Source organism: Dipodomys spectabilis, unplaced genomic scaffold (assembly GCF_019054845.1).
Source record: "Dipodomys spectabilis isolate Male_0828 unplaced genomic scaffold, ASM1905484v1 ptg000157l, whole genome shotgun sequence".
NCBI classification, from domain to species: Eukaryota; Metazoa; Chordata; class Mammalia; order Rodentia; family Heteromyidae; genus Dipodomys; species Dipodomys spectabilis.
The window spans coordinates 17449759-17470295 of NW_024870834.1; the positions used below are offsets into that span (position 1 = coordinate 17449759).

At 41.3% G+C, this 20537-nt stretch overlaps 1 protein-coding gene and 1 pseudogene across 3 annotated transcripts in view; one reads left to right on the forward strand and one right to left on the reverse strand.

The window, feature by feature from the left end:
* Tmed8 (transmembrane p24 trafficking protein family member 8) overlaps positions 1-9396 on the forward strand; it is a 33496-nt gene extending 24100 nt beyond the window's left edge. Inside the window, exons 2-6 of one of the 3 annotated variants that reach the window (XM_042692659.1) lie at positions 149-230; positions 4370-4499; positions 6916-7042; positions 7275-7580; positions 9179-9396. In XM_042692659.1, coding sequence (XP_042548593.1) covers positions 149-230; positions 4370-4499; positions 6916-7042; positions 7275-7580; positions 9179-9396 — 863 coding nt within the window. Of the gene's footprint in view, positions 1-148; positions 231-4367; positions 4500-6915; positions 7043-7274; positions 7581-9178 lie in introns of those variants that run through there. The other 2 variants (XM_042692660.1, XM_042692662.1) reach the window with 2 other exon arrangements.
* Positions 9397-18531: 9135 nt separating this feature from the next.
* Positions 18532-19785, reverse strand: LOC122118736 (annotated as a pseudogene).
* Between the last annotated feature and the right edge of the window lie 752 nt (positions 19786-20537).

Sequence of the window (20537 nt, forward strand, 5' to 3'; positions counted from 1 at the left end):
TGGGCCTCTCAATGTATAAAGTTTACGCATGCCCAAGATAGTTTTAGAAACAGGAAGTTGGTTGAAACGGTTATATTTTTAAAGATTTGAGATAATTGTGATTGTGTTCTCACTCAGTTAATGACTTCTTGCTCCCATGATTTTCTAGCAGATGAAGATCTGGGAAACACCAAAGTCACTGCTTCACTAGCTTCTGACTCTGATCCATCACCCCACTCCTCACCCTACAGGTAGGGACAAGCAGCTACTTTGGATAAAATGCTTCTAGAAGTTTTGTCTTCTGACAGTAAAGGGACTAGTGGAAGAAGTAGGCAGCAGTAAAAGGGCAAGACACTGAAATTATTAATCAACTGTGAAATACATTTGGGGGCAATGTTCGATATATTTCAAGTTATACATTTTTCTTTTATTCTTCAGAGAATAGTAACAAATAGACTAATTTAGTATCCTGGTTTATCTTCCCCTGAAATCCAGGTGTAAGAGTGAAAAATAGTTGATATAGCCCACAGGTGGACTTGCAAGAGAATGTGTTTGGTTTTTGCTCATAAAATACGTGTATTTACATAGTTACAATACCCTACACGCCCACACACAATTGGAGGCCATTTTTTATTTTGCGATTACACTCTGATGACCTCAATTCTCAATTTTTCTTTTCTGTCCATCTTATCCATCTGCCTTCATTGATACCAGAGTGTATAGCTTAAAGATAAGTCCTAGAATGAGAAGAAACCCTGAATCATTAATGGAATAATTATAGAAGGGTATGTTTTAGAGAACACTGGCCTATGGAATATTGTAATCCAGCTGATCAGCTTCTGGTATAATATTGTCAGATAGAACCCATGGTCTCGATGCCCTATTCAGAATTGGTGACTGGGGCAGAAGGAAATGTCAAGGATTTTTTTCTTTTTAATGTCTTCTTGTGTTCTTTGGGAAATTCTATTTGGAAGTCTGGCCTTCCTGCTCCAGGTCAGCACAGAACAGAGAGCTTAATTAACATAGAGGTTTTTCCTTTACGTGACTTATCACTGATATCAAATGTTTTGCATTTTCTCCTTCCCCAAATGCCCTTCACTAATTCTCCAGAGCATGAAATGCTGATGTGAATATTAAATTTATATGGATATTGCATGTTCAGTTTAATTTTTTATAAGCAGAACCATATTTGTTCAAAGTAGCATTCACAAAGGCAAAGAGGAGATGCCAGTTTTAGATGCCACATATAGTAAGTGAAGTTAACTGATTGGAATTAGCCATGATAGTCTCAGCTGTCTCAATAAATAATATAGTATGATTCAAAGTTATTAATCTAATAAACAGTTTTTGTATATATAGTGTTTGTTTATTTAGCAGGTATTTATTGAGCATTTACTGTAGTATAGCTGGTATTTTTCTATGTATCAGTCAGGTCACAAATGAACAAAACAGTCCAAGTCAATGCTGTAATGGAGTGTATAACATTATTCATAGAGCCTGAGTTACCATCACTTGTGAGATGTGCTGTTATCTGATATACCACCAGGAAAGGAAATGTTCTCTAGATAGAGTGTAATAGGGTACTCTCACATGGAGCTGGGATGCTGAAAGCCTGTACCTTCAGTGAAAAGATAAACAGACCAAAGATTCCTGCGCACAGAAGAGCACAAGAAAACATGAATGTGTCAAATTTGGCACTGTGCAAGGGGAAGAAATCTTGATACCTGCTCCAGGATATGAACCACAAAACCCTTACCTTGACCATATTTCAGATTGTCTTAGATTGGTAGCATTTCTGAGCACTGGCAGAAACACATGTAAGCCTTCTGTGGGAGGATGTGGTGTCAGCCTATGCTACCATTTTTTTTTTTTTTTGTCAGTCGTGGGGCCTGAACTCTGGGCCTGGCACTGTCCCTTAGTGCTTCAGCTCAAAGCTAGTGCGCTATCACTTGAGGCACAGCGCCACTTCCAGCTTTTTTTTCTGCTTATGTGGTGCTAAGGAAGCAACCCAGGGCCTCATTCATGCAAGGCAAGCACTGTACCACTAAGCCACCTTACCAGCCTCTAGGCTACCAGTTTTAAGACATCATCAGTATTTTAAAGAGTTGTATGTTTCAGTTGTGTTAAAATTGTAACACAAGAGTGCATCTTGGAATCAACAAAATATGGTACATGCCAGGCAGGAAAGTAAAATAAAGGAAGTCGAGTAAGTGCAGGGAAGGAAAATGAAGCAAGGACATAAAGAGTGATGGGGTAGGAGGCATAGCTCAGTTGGTGGAGTGCTCCCCAATGAGTGAAAGTGTCCCCATCTCAGACCCAACCATAACAACACAAACAGCTGGGTGCCTGTGGCTCATGCCTATAAATGCTACCTACTCAGGAGGCTGAGATCTGAGGATTGAGATTTGAAGCTAGCTGGGGCAATAAAGTCCCTGTGAGTCTTCCCTCCAATTAACCAGCCAAAAACCGGTAGTACAGCTGTGGTTCAAAGTGGTAGAGTGCTAGCCTTGAGCAAAAAAGCTCAGGGACTCTGCCCAAGCCCTGAGTTCAAGACCCATGACTGACAAGAAACAAAACAAAACAAAAACCAAGGCACCTTTTCAGGGCAACAGATTTCCAAAAGACCAGTAGTATAGTCCCACAGTGCTGGCTCTTATTTTCTAATCTTTCTGAAGTCAGAGGAAATGGGAACATAAATCATTCTTTTCCTCTTCAAAATTAACTATTCACAATTGTGTGTTTAAGCCATTGGGATAGCTGATTAATGTGCTTAAAAGGAAATTTAAGTTGCTAGTTGTAATTGTAATGAAACATAACTAATTCCAGCTGCATGGGAGGCAGCTACTTGTGAAAATTGCAGTTTGAGGCCAGCCCTGGCAAGAGGTAGCAAGATTTCCATTTCAACCAACAAGCTAAATGTGGTAGTAGGTGACTGTAATCCCATACTAGAAGGGAGGCGTAGGTTAGGAAGATCAGGGTCCAGGACTAGTCACTGGCAAAAACTTAAAACTATCCAGAAATCAGCTAACACAAAAAGGTAGGGGAGGAGGAGGGTTTGGGGTTTGGAGGCATGGCTTAAATGGTAGGATGCCTGCTTAGCAAGCATGCGGCTCAGAGTTCAAACCTTAGTACTTCAGAAAGAAGGAAAGATGGAAAGGGAGGGAAGAAGGGAGAAAGGGGGATGGGAGAGAGAAGCAGTCATTCTCTGGTAGTAAACTAAGGTAGGATATGGAATAGAGCTGCAGAAAGACTTTACCTCTCTAGGAGAGATTGCCTGGCTAATCAGTTGGCACTTCTTTTAGTTTGGTGATCAATCTGAGCTTAAGTAAGTATCCTCTTTTTCCTTCTATCCAGTGGTTTTATGTATAGAACCACCTGGGAAGTCCAGCTCTTCTTTTATTGAATTCTATAGGAGTAATGACCAGCGGGAGGAATAAAGTAAAAACTGTAGAGAGAGGATGTAGCTACCAAAGAGTGGGGAAAGAGCATCTACCACATAGGGAGATGCTGGTCAGAGGATACAAGGTTTCAATGAGATCTTTGCTTGACATGATGACTAGAGTTAATAATTTTACACTTAAAAATTACTAAGAATAAGCCATGCACCGGTGGCTCACGCCTGTAATGCTAGCTACTCAGGAGGCTGAGATCTGAGGATCTTGATTCAAAGCCAGCCTGGGCAAAAATGTCTGTGAAACTCTTACCTCCAATTAACCACCAGAAACCGGAAGTGGCGCTGTGGCTCAAGTGGTAGAGCACTAGCCTTGGACTGAAGAGTTGAGGGACAGCGCCCAGGCCCAGATTTCGAGCCCCATGACCAACAACAACAACAACAAAAAATTACTAAGAAGAAATTGAAGGGGCTGGGAATGTGTTTCAGGTTGGACCAGTGCTTGTCTGGCAAGTGTAAAACCCAAAATTTAAAGCCCAGTACTAAATACTCTCACAACACAAAAAATAAGTATGTGAGGTGATAGATATGTTAACTAGCCTCTTTTGACCATTCCATAGCATCTACATATATCAGAAACATTATACAACATACATACGTTCAGTTTTTTTGTGAATTAAAATAAGTAAAAGAAATAACAGAGAAGACACGACCTAGAGCTCATCTCAAATGACTGAGCTTTGTGCTCACCATGGTTCTCAGGGGCTGGAACCTGACTTTGTCATTCTATATGCCTATATATGGTCACTGCTTCTTGTGGGCTGGTTCAGCCCTGGGCAATGGTCAGCTAAAGTCATACAAACCTAAATGCCAGGGAAGGCAGAATGTAGAGGTAGGGGTTGGGTGTCCTTTTAATATTGTTTTATTTCAGAGTTTCTCCAGGTTGATTGTAACTTTTCAAAGAGCCCTTAAAATTGACTACTTTTCTTCTTCTGAGAGGCCACAGATGGTATCTCCAGTGAGCAAGCATGTCACTGAAGATCTGCAGAAAGCTGCTCGTACCTTGGAGGCTCGGGCTTTAGTGGAACAGGAGTTGCTGCCAAAAGACCAGGCCCGGATCCTCAGTGAGGTAAGGAGTGTATTTTGACCCTCATAAAAAGAGCAGGACTAGCTGGGCGCCAGTGGCCTGTAATCCTAGCTACTCAGGAGGCTGAGATCTGAGGATCGTGATTCAAAGCCAGCCTGGGCAGGAAAGTCCGTGAGACTCATCTCCAATAAACCACCAGAAAACTGGAAGTGACGTTGTAGCTCAAGTGGTAGAGCACTAGCCTTAAGCTGAAGAGCTGAGGGACACAGCACTCAGGCCCAGAGGTCAAGCCCCACGACTGACAAAAAAAAAAAGAGTAGGACTAGGGCTTGCATGGTAGAGTTGTTGCTTAGTAAGGAGAAGGCCCTGAGTTCAATAAAAAATAAAGAGAAGGACCTTGTGGCACCAGTATTTTGGCACATAATGGATGGATTAGACAGACAGTGGCTCCCAGAACTCTCTTTGTTCCCTTTAGGGAAAGTGAAATGGGAGGAATGTTCACATTTATCTAAAGTCCTCTTGCTGTACGAGTCTTAAATCATTGGATTGTGTTTTAACCTCCTTTTCCTGTGATAGGTTTATTTAGTATTTAAGGTAAAGATTCCAAAGAGGTGATGTTGGTTAGTAGTGGCCCCTTGCCATCACAGGTATGGAATGTAGGAATTCCTTGGATTATTATTAGTGTAAATATTATAACAATTGGCACAGGTGTTATAATACCCACTGGCACTATGTCATTATAGTAACTTTTGTCTAAGGCTTTATAATTTGTAAACATTTTGCCTGTAACATTTCATTTATTTCTAGGAACCACCTGGTTGAAACAAATACCGCTATGTTCCCACTTAACAAATAAGGAAATTGAGGCTATGAGCTGTTAATTACCTTAGTAAGACTACTCATATAAATTAACTGGAAGCTAAAACCATTGTTTAGCCTTTTGAAAAAGGAAGAATTCCTTTAAGCATTCTAGACAAAGTCTGATTCACTTCACTTAGCACTGCAGATAAGAAATGGAGGGCTTACGTGCTCTTCTGAAACAGATATTGTGAGAGTATAGAGTGGGAACATTACACACTTGACCTATAATTTCTCACAAATAAATTCCAGCTTTGAACTGGATTGCTGACTCACTGCTGTGCTCTCCCTGTAGCATTAGGCATAGATTTCTTGTTCAGTTGCCTACCATCTGGAGAAGGGACAAGAAATATAGATATAACATGAAACAAGGAGCACAATCTAAATTGTAGGTTGGTTGTAGGTTGATCGCAGGCTGCTCCATGATTAGTAAGGTCTTTGATTATACTTCCATGCAAATAATTTATATTCTTCTGTACCTGGCAGCAAATATACTTGCAGATAGAAATTCTGAACCTGGGGGCTGGGAAGGTGGCTCAGTGGTAGAGCACTTGCCTTGCATGCATGAGGCCCTGGGTTCGATTCCCCAGCACCACATAAGCAAAAAAGAAAAAAAAAAGCCGGAAGTGGCACTGTGGCTCAAGTGGTAGAGCGCTAGCCTTGAGCTGAAGAGCTGAGGGACAGTGCCCAGGCCCAGAGTTCAGGCCCCACGACCAGACCACCCCCCCCAAAAAAAAAAAAAAAAAAAGAGAGAATTCTGAGGCTGGTGTTAAGAGGAAATTGCAGTCATTAATAGAACACTATTAGTGATACAGAGGGTGTGATGATACCCTGTACCTCAAGGTATAGGTGAGAGAGAGGGAAGAGAACTTGAAATTAGGTACTCTCTTCAGTGGGAGCTTACTGACGGGGATGTAGAAGTAACCTTGGCTGGGAAGTAACCCTAGATATAGTAGAAGAAACTCATGTAGCAGGAGGCTGTGTGACAGAGTAGGGGTCAAATGAACTCCAAGTGAGGAGCCACTGGGGGTGCTGAGATGAGACTGAGGCTTGGTCAGAAGCATTGTTGGAAGCTGAGAAGATGATTGGGGAAAAGGATTTTGCAAAGGGGTTAGAATTTTAAAAAATATTATGTAACTTTTATAAAATTGTAAGAGAGAAGAAAGAATATGAGCCAGGTGCTGGTGGCTCATGCCTGTAATCCTAGCTACTCAAGAGGCTGAGATCTGAGGATCATGGTTCAAAGCCAGCCCCTGCAGGAAGGTCCGTGAGACTTTTACTTCTGATTAACCACAAACAAAACAAAGCCAAAGGTAAAACCCTGTCTCAAGTAGTAGAACTAACCTTCAGCAAAAAGGTCAGGGACAGCACTGAGGCCTTGAGTTCAAGCCCCAGTACTGACACACCTGCTATTTTTTTTTTCATTTTAAATATTCTCTGGTAACATTAAAACATAAAATTTATTAACTACTTGTACTTAGAAGGCATAATGTGGAATCTCACATTAAATCAGGGCAGAATAGGGCAGCCTTCATCAGGAAAGAGTTTTGTTGGAATCTGCCATTCTCATCTAACCTTTAACCTGAGTTCTGTTGTGCAGATGGCCAGATACCATGTTCCACCAAGATCTGGAGACATCATTATGATCCAGTCTGAGCATACAGGAGCTATAGATGTTCTCTCAGCTGATTTGGAATCTGCAGATCTTCTGGGTGATCATAGAAAAGGTGAGACCTTTTGAAGTGTTAAAAAGGAGGGTTCTTTGTTGCTGCTGTTGGTTTCCAGTAAATACTTAAAGGAACACAGACAGATGGTAAGAAAGAAAAATGAGTTAAGGAAACAAAATGAGAGAAGCCAGAAGAAAGAATGTCTTTGACCACGCCAATTTTCCTAAGCAAAATGCCACCTAGGGGAGTATTTCCTTGTAGTCTCTCAATTGTAAGATGTCTCTCATTTCAGCCTGCCCACCTCTGATGGCTCCTCCATGCATCTGGACCCTTGCCAAGGTGAAGGAATTCAAAAGCAAGCTGGGTAAAGAGAAAAACAACCGTCTGGTGGTGAAGCGTGGTGAGGTAGTGACCATCCGGGTACCTACTCACCCAAAGGGGAAGCGTGTCTGCTGGGAATTTGCAACTGATGACTATGACATTGGCTTTGGAGTTTATTTTGACTGGACCCCTGTCACTAGCACTGATATAACTGTGCAGGTCAGTGATTCCAGTGAGGATGAGGATGAAGAAGATGAGGAAGAGGAAGAAATTGAAGGTAAATTTAATTTTAACATCCTTGCAGTTTTCTTTTCTGGCTCAATCTAATTGTTAGTGATCACTTCCTGGGTTGTACAGAATGCATGTGAAGAACTGAAAGTCAGCCCTCAAAGAGGGTTGATAATGCCTTAATTGAAAGTATCCTTCCTTTAATCAGAAGTTAATTGTTTCACAGACTCTCTATGGGATAGGCTTGGTGCAGGAACAGAGAGAGGGTAAGTAGGGGTTTTCCAGATCACATCCAGACCTGAGATTATTCTATATTTCTCTGTTTGGGGATGTTTATTCTTGGCCTAAAACAAAACTGGATGATTATAATTTGCTAATTGTACCCATTCTCCTTCCTTCTTTATTTCATGCACAGAGCAGTTTTAATAGTAGTTTCTAGCCAAGAGCTTGTGGCTCACGCCTGTAATTCTAGCTACTAAAGAAGCTGAGATATGAGGATCACAGTGGTTCAAAGCCAGCCTGGGCAAGAAAGTCCATGAGACTCTTTATCTCCAATTGACCACAAAAGCCAGAAGTGGAGTGCTAGCCTTGAGCACAAAGGCTCAGGGACAGTACCCAGGCCCTGAGTTCAAGCCCCAGGACCAACCAGAAAAAAAAAGTGATCTCTTTGCTTCATTCCTGTAGTTATTTGTACTGACTGTGCAGTGTGGTTTTAAGGCATTTTTGTAGGTAATCTAAAAATAGGTTAGCCTTATTACTTGCTTTTCTTATGATCTTAGGATCATTCTTTTCACTTCTTCAAACCTTAGGTCTTGTTTGCTGCTTTCAGGGCCTAGAGAAAGTGTTGGGATCACTCTGTAAGATGTGTTTATCTGTATTTCCTATTTCTGTTAGCTAGTCCTTTTATCTCTGAATGAAAGGATTTTATATCTTCCCCTGTAAATACCTTTTCTCCCTTGGAATTATTCAGGCACTTCTGGAGCTTATCAGGCTAAGCTACTATTTTTCAGTGAGATATTATTAGCATTTGAGATGGGACTCCTCCCTGCCCGCTTTTTTTACTTTGCCAGTCATGGAGCTTAAATTCAGGGCTTGGTCGCTGTCCCAGAGCTTTTTTACTCAAAGCTAGCACTCTACCACTTTGAGCCACAGCACCACTTCTGGTTTTCTGGTGGCTATGTAGAGGTAAGAGTCACACAGACTTTCCTGCTCAGGCTGGCTTTGAATCGCAATCCTAAAATCTCTGCCTTCTAAGTAGCTAGGATTACAGGTGTGAGCCACTAGTACCCAGTGGGACACCCCTTTTTTACAATTTATTTTTATTGTTATTATAAAGGTGAGGGGTTACAGTTATGTAAATCAGGTAAAGAATATGTTTCTTTTTAGACAATGTTGCCCCTTCCCTTGCACCCCCTTTTTAAAAATAGAGGTAATATATTGACTTCAGCACTCCTGGACTCTGGAGTACTGACTGTTAGTATCATTTCCTATATACTATGATGAGCAAAAAGATGGGCAGACATTCCCACATGCTCATGGAAAGGCATATTGTTTACCAGGTGAAGGTTAGGCTGGGCTTTCATATTCAGCTAGGTTGTATGCAGTCTCTGGCACTAGTATCCAAATACTTCCCTTTTGCTCCTGCAGAACCTGTCCCAGTGGGAGATGTGGAGAGAGGCTCCAGGAGCTCCTTGAGGGGTCGCTACGGGGAGGTCATGCCTGTGTATCGGCGGGACAGCCACCGAGACGTGCAGGCTGGCAGCCATGACTACCCTGGGGAGGGCATCTACCTGCTCAAGTTTGACAACTCGTACTCTCTGCTCCGCAACAAGACTCTCTACTTCCACGTCTACTACACTAGCTGAAGGCCACTCACCCAGGGGCAGGCTGTGTTTGCTGGTGGAAGCAGGCTGCCAGCTGATGCCTCTTGTGGATAGGCAAGAGGAGAGTGTGTGAGGCTCCTGAGCCTCACATCCTGCCTGGTATGCCTGAGTGACGAGTCTGTGTAGCTTTCTTCCCTTCTGGCTTCTGCAGGTGGTGGTGTAGTGCCCCCTGTTCTGTGGTCCCTGACTCACGATCTTGTTGCTTCAGGCTCCAGCAAAATCCCTTTCTGAAGGCATCTGTCAGGCAAAAGCTTAAAAGAAGGTAGAAATTGTCTTGTAGAAACTAATTTGTGTTGGTACAAAGTTTATCATTCAGATTGCTGCTTGCTCCTTTCCAGAGCCTAATGCATTTAGTGGCACCCATCCTCTACTTTTGAGGTGCCAGTAGAGGGAAAAGCACATTGTCTATGAAAGAGCCCAATATCTTGGATGGAGAAATCTCTATCCAGCCTCTCACCACTGCCATATTCCTGCCTGCTGGGTATTCTTGGTCTTTAGCACGGCTGGGAGACCTCACTGCCTTGGAGGGATATTCTCATTCTTGGTGGTTAGAATCCTCCTCTTTTCTCTTCCCCAAGTCTGTGGTTTTGCTATACATTAAGAACTCTCATGCAATCTAAACTGGTGATGAATATAACCTAAGACCTTTTGGGAAGAAAAACAGCCTCCATCACTTCCGGTTTCCGGAATTAGTTTCCCTTACCATGGTGCAGGCAGTTGAAGAACCGGTGGAAATTAGGTACTCAGTTGACCTCAGAATCCCCTTCTTTGAAAGTCAAGTGTTACTCTTTCTTTTCCCTCTCCTCCCCTCCCCTCCCCTCCCCTCCTTTCCCCTCCCCTCTACTTTTTTGGTAGACTCAAAGAAGGAAGAATATTGTCTGAGAGAGAAAGTTACAAAGAAAAAACAAATACCCTACATTCCCCACTACCTGTTTTGTTTACAGTAGAAGTGTTATTTAGAAATTTTACTTTGGAACCAAGTGCAGTACAACCTCATCTATATTTCTGAAGTTTCTGGTGTTCAAAGTCCCTCTTAGGAAAGATAATAATGAAATTTCACTGTTGCTGCTGTTTGTAAGTATTCTTTACCTGGCCAAAGTTTGCATTTCCCTGCTGACAGCCTTTCTTTCTCTGTTCCCCCTTAGGCCCAGGGGGGCCACGGAGTGCAGGTGGTGCTGGGGCCAGTGGCTGCCAGGGCTTCAGGCAGAAAGGGAGATGGGGACCTTAGCAGTCATCTGTGTCTCCTTGTTACTTATTCCTGTGTTAAGTCTGTTACTCTCTTTGCATATTGAATGGACTTATTTATTACTTTATTTATGTGGTTTGTTTAGTGCATTTCATTTTGCCCTTGAAACAGTTTCTGTTTCTCAGAAGGCATCCCACCTGCTCTAAGCTACAGAAGTCACCTCTTCTGTGAAGTTCAAGAGGATGATGTAGGAAGACTCAGGAAGTGACCATGTCAGCCCTGTGGTATTTTGGAAAGAGTCTGCCCCTTCAAAGATGGATAACTCCATCCTAGTCCAAGTTTTGGCACAGCATAGCACTCCCCATGAGGAATTTTTGTGTGGTGAGGGACCCTGTTCTCTGAGGAAGGGGTATTAGCCAGTTACTATTGGGGCTATTGAAGTTTTTGCCTCCACTGATGACTTGTTTGGCTTATTCCTTCATTGTGTGGATGTCTCCACCCAGCTTCTCCTTCTTCCTTAAATAGGCACTGCAGGGAGTCCACTGAGTTCCCTAATGAGATGACCCTTCAGCAGTCTTAGTGGCATAGTGTCCAAGTAGGACAAACGTGTCTGCTCTACAGCCTCCCAGTCTCTGAGCAACATCTGTCCTCCAATGTTTTATCATTGTAAATGTGTTTGGTAGAGGGTACACTGGTCAAAACTTAGCACTTTATAAGAAATTGTTCTAGTCTACTTGGGCAGTGAAAAGCAAACCTTCAGTGCTTTATACCATCAGATAGCTGAGTGACCACTCCTTTGTCAATGAAGTTGGATCATGCCTTAGCTAAGTGTAACCTTTGTATAATAATTTTCTACTGAGCTATTTTCCAGTCAGCAAAAGACTTGCTTGTTTCCTATTTGTTATTGACTTCTGATTGCCTCTCTAAATGGAGTTGGCAGGCCATACAAAGCAAGCTCCCAGGGGATAACATATGATTCACTTTTGATTTCTGCAGTGAGATTCTCCTCATTTATCTTTTAGAATCTTAGTTGTGTAGTATCAGGGAAGCCTGAGGGACTTGTTTCCAACAGTCTGTTACTATCTGGTCACTCTTTTAAGTCCTGGCTGTGGAATTTTATTTATTTTTTTCTTCTTCAATGGAGTATCTTTGTTCTGTTAGTACAATGTAGCTAAAAAGAAAATCCTGTGTGATGGGTTCACTGTTCTCATATTAAGTTGCTGAAATAATTGAACTTACAGAACAAAATACTACTTGCTGTCAGTCCCTCCCTGTTCAAGTTTATAGAACCAATGAAGTGAAAATGATTTCTCTTCATCCTCATCCTGTTCTCTGGAGCACAAATAAATATTAACCATTACTTGGAAGTTGTTCTTGGTAGGACAGAGCTTGGAATTCTTTTTTTTTTTTTTTGTCAGTCATGGGCCTTGAATTCTTCTGGGCCTGGGTGCTGTCCCTTAGCTCTTCAACTCAAGGCTAGTGCTCTACCACTTGAGCCACAGCACCACTTCTGGTTTTCTGGTTGTTAATTGGAGATAAGAGACTCATGGACATTCCTGCCCAGGCTGGTTTTGAACGGCGATTCTCAGATCTTAGCCTCCTGAGTAGTCAGGATTACAGGTGTGAGCCACTGGCACCTAGCAAGATTGGAATTCTTTACATAGATTGGCTAGTTATTAAATTTCTTTAATTCTTTTTGTTTTGGTATTTTTTGAGAGATGAGGGCTTTTAGATAAGACATATTTAAAGTGTTAAAGTTTTCTAGAAAAATTAGCATATAGATTTTAAAGTTGTAAACTATATGTTATGAAACAAAGGTAATTCTAGCCTTGTCGAGAATGTTTCCTGCAAAACAAGGGATCTCCTATGTCAAGAGCCCCTGACGTTTTCTTTTCTTTTTTTTTAAACCATTTATTCAACATGGGTTACCCAGGAGGTGGCCTTCACACAAAATGGTCCTTGGTCTCCATCTTTGGAGACCATGCTGTATTCCCCACTATCGTCTTTGATCTCTGCTATTATCCTCTCTAAACTTCATGGCTGTGTGAGCATTAATTATAAAGCTGCTCTGGAAAGACTTCATTCTAATCTGTCACTTTATGACATGTCCTCAGGACTCTGTAATTCAGACTCTATCCTCAGAATAACATGTGCTTTATCATAGAGATAGACAGCAACTTGAAATTAGTTTCTTATTTTTTTTCTAAGAAATTGATTCATGCACTTTAAAACTTTTTAACCTAAGAGACATAGGAGGGACTAAATCCGGTTTTGTTTTGTTTTTTAAATGGTGAACATTTGGGAGCACCTCATGAACAGATAGAGACAAAAATGAATAAATGTTTCTGGCAAAGGGAATTCTTAGGGTTACTGAAATTTATAATATATAAATTTTGGTTTTGATGCGCTCCACCCAGTCCTTAGGAGGAACTCAAGCACTAAAGCCTCTGTTCATATTTAATTTTGAAGACTGCTTCTCTGAAAAATGTTCTATTAACCTCAGAGTCTTTAGTTAAAAGTATGGAGATGAGTGACCTTAGTATTTACCTTAAAAGATTTGTTTTGGAAGAGGGAAGGACATGAGTTAGCTTTGTGCTGCTTCAGAACTGCCTTTTAAATGGATGGCAAAGATTGAAAACAGAAGTGGAAGGAAAGGAAAGCCATGGGATAGATCTTGGAATTTTGCTTCCATCCTGCCTTCATTTAGTACTTTAGTTTGCATTTTGTTCATTGAGATTGTTCTTTAAGCCAGAGCCTTACCATTTCTCCTTGTGCTTATTGGACAATTCTCAGGTCCACTTTTGACCTTTCCAATAGTATCAGCTAAGTGTAATCTTGACCTAAGGATTGATTTAATATGTTCTTTGGGACTTTCTAATGTTATGAAAAAGCATGATCAGAAAGAGACCAAAGGAATCAGTTCCAGTTGTAGTACTGAGACTCCATAGTTGGCTTTCACTATGAAATGAAGGGAATGAAACAGGCTCACTTTGACCAGCATCATAGAAGAGCCTAAAATGATAAGAGCACAGAGCATGTTTGGGTAACACACATGTCCCACTTAGGCCAACTGCGTCCAGCAATTTTTAATCACAACACAGCAGCATATATCCAGAAACCACACAGTTTTTTCTCCCTACTAAAGCTTCCATTTACAATTCCTTTTGAGGCTAAAAAATCCACATGATCCTTTGAACTAGTTTCTTTTCATATGGCCCAAATTGTAGGATGCTAGAAACCCAATTGTAGGAAGAGGAAAGAGTGATAGTCTGGCCAGTTGCAAGGAGTTGGGAAGTGAGTCTCTGTAGGAAGGTGATTTCACATTGTTGCTATTGTGAGGGGCAGCTTGTTAAAGTGTATGCTGTTCAGAGAGCAAGCCATTGTCTTCATTGTGTGTTTGGTTGTGCTCAGGCAGCCATCACTCCTATCTTTTTGGGAAATAAGTAGAGAGTTAAGTATTGAAAACCAGTCACAAGCTAGATATATATGTGCATTCCAATGATCCCAGTACCATTTGTTCCTAGTGGCCTGTTTTGGAAAATGAGAAGAGACATTTAGGCACAAACAGCTTTGACTCTTGTGTGTATGGGGTGACAGTCACTGGCGTCTCTTTGCATTCTTGCCTACATAGCACTTGTACACATTCCTATATGATATCACAGACTCTTTTTGAGGTGTGAGATTGTTTGCTTGAACCAAGGAAGCTATACAGTCTCTTCTGTTTGAATCCCTTGACTTGAAACTGAGCAAACAGTTAGTGGTCTAAAGTCCTGCATGGTCCAGATAATATGCCTCATTGACCAACAGTCATTCCTCATCTACTAACTTCAGAGACAAACTGGCTTTGAAATTTTTGTAGTCAAGGTCCCTAGTTTGAATTCATGATCTGGTTTGTATTATCTATACCTTGATTTTCTTTCTAGGCCCCAGGCATGTGAATAACTGAAAAGGTCACTATCTCTTCCTCATTATAAGACAGAATGAAAAGTTGCCCTAGAAAACTAAAGATAGACTATTTTGTGAAATTTTGTAGTTTTATGCAGGTAGTTTGGGATTTTCTGTGGGTAAAATAATATATAGATATATCAAATGACTTTCAGGGACCAAGTGTATTTTCTAAAGTTCTGCTATAGGATCATGAACAATTCTAAAGTTTGGGATTGAAATATTACTATAGTATTACTGAAGGGCCTTCAATTAATTCATTGTCAGTTTAAGACTCTTCTTAAACTCCTTATCACTCAGGGTTGAAATGTCTAGTTGAAATGTCCTCTTGTTGTTACTGTTCTTAGGTTCAGTCCAGGAATTTGGAAAGCATTCTCTTAGTTCCTTCGCTTATGTCCTGAACTGTACATCTTAGTAAGAAGTTTCACACAATTTGTTTACCTTTCTAAAATTAGTATCCCATAAGTGAATTAACTTTCATGTAAAAAGTCAGAGTTATTTCTATTTAGCTACTTTATAGAACAAGTATGATGTAGAGAAAGTAATCCCATGGTATACTCATTTTCCCTTAATAATAATGGGAAATGTTTAATAATTTTGAAAAAGCATTTACAATTGCTTTGTAACCAGAGTAATGGATTGTAAAAAAGCAGAGGGTAAGGATAATGGGAATACAAAGAGGTCTTAGAGTTCCTAAATCACATTCTGCCATTTAGCTTCTATTCCAGAAGGGCCACACACTCAGTTATCTCTGAATTGATTGAAAAGTTCCTAGTAAATATGTAAGCAACTAGCAACATGAAGACATTATTTCTTTATTGTTCTAGATCAAACACTGATACCAACATTATCAAAGGAGTCTGGAAGGGAAACTATATCAATTTTATCTTTTTTTAAAATTGTAAGTCCTAAGATCATTTATTATAATCAACTTGTTTTAAGATCTCACCCTTCATAAAAAATGCTATCAATACTGATTTCCACGTTAAGAACTTTGTACCAAGTTGTTAACTTTGTATGTCCTGCTGAGTGGTTTTTCTTTAAAATATCCTATTTTCTTACCCTGTGGCACTGAATGTGTTGCTGTGATACACTGATTATCCTGAGCTATAATTCTTTGAGTAGCTCAGTTCTTGTGTTTTTATATTATGTAACAGTTTTGTGATGCTTTTGTGCATTGTCTTCTCTTCTGGGTTTTGAAATGTCATAATAAACTTTTTCACTGTGCACCTGAAACGTGAGTATCTTAATGAACCTGATTTGCACTTTAAAATTGTCTCTCATCTTCTCCTTTTTATCTGAAGAAAGGTGTTCTATGAATACATGTGTTATAATCTATAAATATAGATGTGTTATACATCTATATATATATATATACATCTCTATATAGATACGTTATAATCTATAAACATAGATTATAAAAAATAAAAAATGAGTATAGGATTAATAATAGATCTTTCATCTGAATTTAAATTCATAGCAGAGTATTAAGAACCAGGAGCCAGATTTGGAATTCAAGCAGTAGTTTTGTGGGTTTTTTTTCAGCCAACAGCATTTAGATCATTTTTTCTTTGTCAGTGGTGAGATTTGAACTCTGGACCTGGGTGCTTCCCTCAGCTCTTCAGTTCAAAGCAAGTGCTCTATCACTTGAGCCACAGCACCACTTCTCAGTTTCTGGTGGTTAATTGGAGATAAGAGTTTCATGGACTTTCCTGCCCAGGCTGGCTTTGAACCATGATCCTCAGATCTCAGCCTCCTGAATAGCTAGGATTACAGGCTCCTGAATAGCTAGGATTACAGGTGTGAGCCACCAGCACCCGGCTAGCATTTAGATCTTTACAGTATTATTCACAGGAGTAATAGAATGGTCAGTTCAGGCAGATGAATATAAGGAGCCTATGTGTCTGTGATATATTAAATAATCCCAAGAGCTGATATTCCCCACTCTGGTTCATAGGGATGATTAATAAGTGGAACATTGTTTTAAGATTAGTAGGCGGAACAAGATTTTGTTTTTGTTTTTTGTTAACACATTACCTCTTCACAACCTTGGGTCCCTTACAGAAGTAATTGCATCTGAGCAGGGAGGAGTGCCATTTAAATATCCTGTTCTGTGATATTTAGGACTCCAAGATAAACCTGTAGGTCATTCTCTATTTTCCTTTGCAATATATTTTAGAAGCTAAAGTACAAAGATGGGATCTCAAATAATTATGAGATAAATGGACATAATCTGGTGATTAAAGTATACCACACAATAAAAAAAGCCCAGGTGGATTACATAGCAATCTTTAATAAATCATGCTTGAGAGTCTTGTAAATAATGTCACTGTTAATATATAATAGAATTAAGCTCTTTAACTTTAAAACCATTCATATCTGTCATATCACTGTCTATGCCATAGTTCAAGATTACATAAGACAGCTTGATAATTACAGTTACTAGCATTCTTGATGTTCTTGAAGCTATGCAGTATTGGTTTAAACTCAGCAGTTAATCTGAATATTCTCCCAAAATACAATGGTGCCTGTGACCTTGGAATCAAGAACTAAGTAAGTTATGTTTACTGGTTGGGAGAGAGTATTTATCAACATGTATAATCATCTACTTAATCTAAGAAGTTTGCCTCTTAGTGGTGGTATTTTCCTTAGAAAAGAAAATCCTGTGTTTTGGGGTATTTCCTCGGTGAGATTAGTATTTGAATGGGTGGACTCAGATGGTACTCCCCATTGTGGGTGGGCATCATCCAGTTTATTGAGGGACTGAGGAAGGTGGAAGAAGAAAGAATTTACTCTTTGATTTCTTACCTTATGGCTTCACACTGCTTGTTTCCTCTGGCCTTAGATTTCCATCAGTGATGCCTATAGTTAGTTATTAGGCCCTTGGCTTCCAAGTTTCCAGATTGCAAGTGGTAGAACATGGAACTTCTTTGCTTCTATAACCATGTGAGGAAATTCCATATGATAACTCACCCACCCTCTGCCATATATCCTCCTGGTTTCCTGCCAGAAATATCATGGACTCTAAGGATCTCTGCTGCTTTCACAGTGAACCAAGAAGGAGAGCCACAGCATTTGTTCCCTACTGTCCTTACATTGGACACATCAGAAAACTACAGTTCTGTAGTTCCTATTGAACTATAGAACATGGACAATGTGACAACTATGTAAAATGAGTCTTGTGCGTTAAATATGGGATGCTGTTTCTTACACTATTTTGATTTGGAATCAGTAACACCTCTATGTTTTGGCGACCAGGTTTAGAATGTCTGAAAAAGCCCTGTTTAAGGATAATTTTTTTTGGGGGGGTGGTCAGTCATGGGCCTGAATTCAGCCTGGGCTGTCCCTCAGCTCTTCAGCTCAAGGCTAGTGCTCTACCACTTGAGCCACAACACCACTTCTGGATTTTTCTGCTTATGTGGTGCTGAGGAATTTGAACCCAGGGGCCTCATGCATGCAAGGCAAGCACTGTACCACTGAGCCACCTTCCCAGCCCCTCTTAAGCTCTTTTGCTCAAGTCTAGTACTCTACGACTTTGAGCCACAGCTCCATTTCTGTGGTTAACTGGGGATTAAAGTCTCATGGGGTCATTTCTGCCCAGGCTGGCTTCAAACCATGATCCTCAGATCTCAGCCTCTTGAGTAACTAGGACAGTGTCCAGCAAGGTTAATACTAGGTACTTCAAGAGACCTAAATTGAAATATGGAACTCCTAAAAGCCATTTTGAACAGATGGGCAGATAAGCAAGTTATACAGATTTGGGTGGTAGATTTAAAGCTGACCAGTTAATATTTGGGGAGTACATGGAGGGACAAAAACTCAGAGCAGGGGGCCATGTCTGTATTTCAGATAACCCCATGCATGCCTCATGGCTCCCATGAACTACTGTACGTTGGCAGAATGAATGGGAAAGGTAGTCCATGGCTAGCTGGGATTGAAGCCACTGGATGGTTTTCTAGGAATGATCCCAGGTCACCTCACTATTCTTAGTACTCTGGAATCATTCAGGGAAGATGAAATGGTCTCAGGTTTTCTTATGTGTTTGTTCCTTGTTCTAGAAGTAGATTTTACCCACTTCTCAGTTCCTGGAAGTCTCTTGTACTTTTGTTTCCTGGGAAGAGAAAGGCACTTGAGCCCTGAACAGGGCTCATAAAGGCACTTTTTTTGGGGAGGGGGGCAGGGCTTCATGGATTTCTTCTTGGTAGTTTTAGTACCACTCCTGAGATCCAGCATTTACACATGCATACTGAGTCTGTTCTGCTTTTTCCTATTCTTCCAGGATAGGGGATGATCAGAGCCAGGGATTTGTGTGATGTGGTCTATAATCCAGAGAAACCCCTTGCCTTGCCTTCCCCCCGGAGTCAGGACTTTTGTCTTTTGTTAATTTTTCTTCTTGATGACACCATTTAAGCTTGGCCAAAGGGTAAGGCCTGTGGAGCCCCTTACTATAAGTCCCAATTGATAAGTTGCTTGCATGACTGCTGGGGAACAGATTTACAGAGTTCTGTGAGAGTATTCTGATTTTGCTCGGTTTGGTCAGGAAAAGGAGCCCATGTGCTTTTGCTGATTGCGTCGAACCCGGAACCCCCAGGGTCTTCTAGGTTGTTTTCATCTGATTGTCGGTTCTCTTGGAGAGAGGCAAACTGGTTGAAATTTCCTTCTACTTTGCAATGTGGCTGTGTGTTGAATTCCTTTTCAAAAGATGACAGCTGCTATGGTACTCCTAAAAGTCCACCCTCCTCCACACTGAGAATCACCTAGATGACATCTCAATAGTAGAGTCCTGTGGTGGTGCACATCCACCACTGCCCCTGATACATTCCTGCTCTGCTAGGGCTGTAGCAATCTCACCATCACCATGTTCACATGTCCAAATTAGTTTCCCCAGCATATTTAAGACAAACTCCTGGAGGCCAGGCTTCTGCCCCAGAATTCTGGATTCGCCATGTTTTTATAAATCGAGTATCAGGAGGTATTGACTCTCCTTCTCCTATGGTGACATCTTCAACGAAGGACATAGAGGGCTCGCTGATGTTTGGGCTCTCAAAGTCATAATAGGAGTCAGTAAGTTCTAGTTGGTCATGTCCAGGAAGAAGGCGAAGGCGGCCAGGTTGAGCTGGAAACTGAGCAGCCACTGGAACTAAAGATATGAGCATGTCCTTGTCGGTGGTGCCCAGGCAGCTGAACTTCTGCATCATCTCCGGGTCCAGGTCCAGGTCCAGGTCCAGGTCCCCGTCCATGCCCTCCGTGGTGAGGGCTGGCCAGATGCTCACTTCCCCACTTCCTCAAAAGCAAGCTGCTGCCAAGTTGCCAAGCCAACGACTGGGAGAGGCCCATTGGTGGCTGGAGCTGTGACCCTGGTCCTCTGAGGTAAGCCCTGGGCCTGTCACTGCCTCATAGAGGTAAACTCAGTCACTCTCACCTCACTCTTCCCCTGCCCCGCACCTCTGCCTTTGCAGCTTCTGTCTTCCATAAAGGCACTATTTTAATCCCAGCAGTGCCCATGTAACCAAACCCAGCCCAGTCCCTGAGCCTGGCCTGCTGCTCCTCTCTGTTTTCACCATCTCTTGAGGCCCAAGAAGGCTGGTTAGTATGAGAATCATATGTGCATATGAGAAGTGTCTCTTCCTTTCCTCTGAGTCCACTCTCCATTTAAAAATCCACAGGAGGGCTGGGAAGTTGGCTCAGTGGTAGAGTGCTTGCCTTGCATGCATGAGGCCCTGGGTTTGATTCCTCAGCACCACATAAGCAGAAAAAGCCGGAAGTGGCGGTGTGGCTCAAGTGGTAGAATGCTAGCCTTGAGCTGAAGAGCTGAGGGACAGTGTCCAGGCCCAGAATTCAAGCCCCATGACTGACCAAAAGAAAAGAAAATCCACAGGAGTTCTAATCACCTTTAATTTCAGATATCTAAATCAAAAGTTGATTACTCCTGCTTACAGGGAAGATTAGTCTTTTACCAAGTAAACGCTCCCTCTAAAGAGACCAAGTGAAC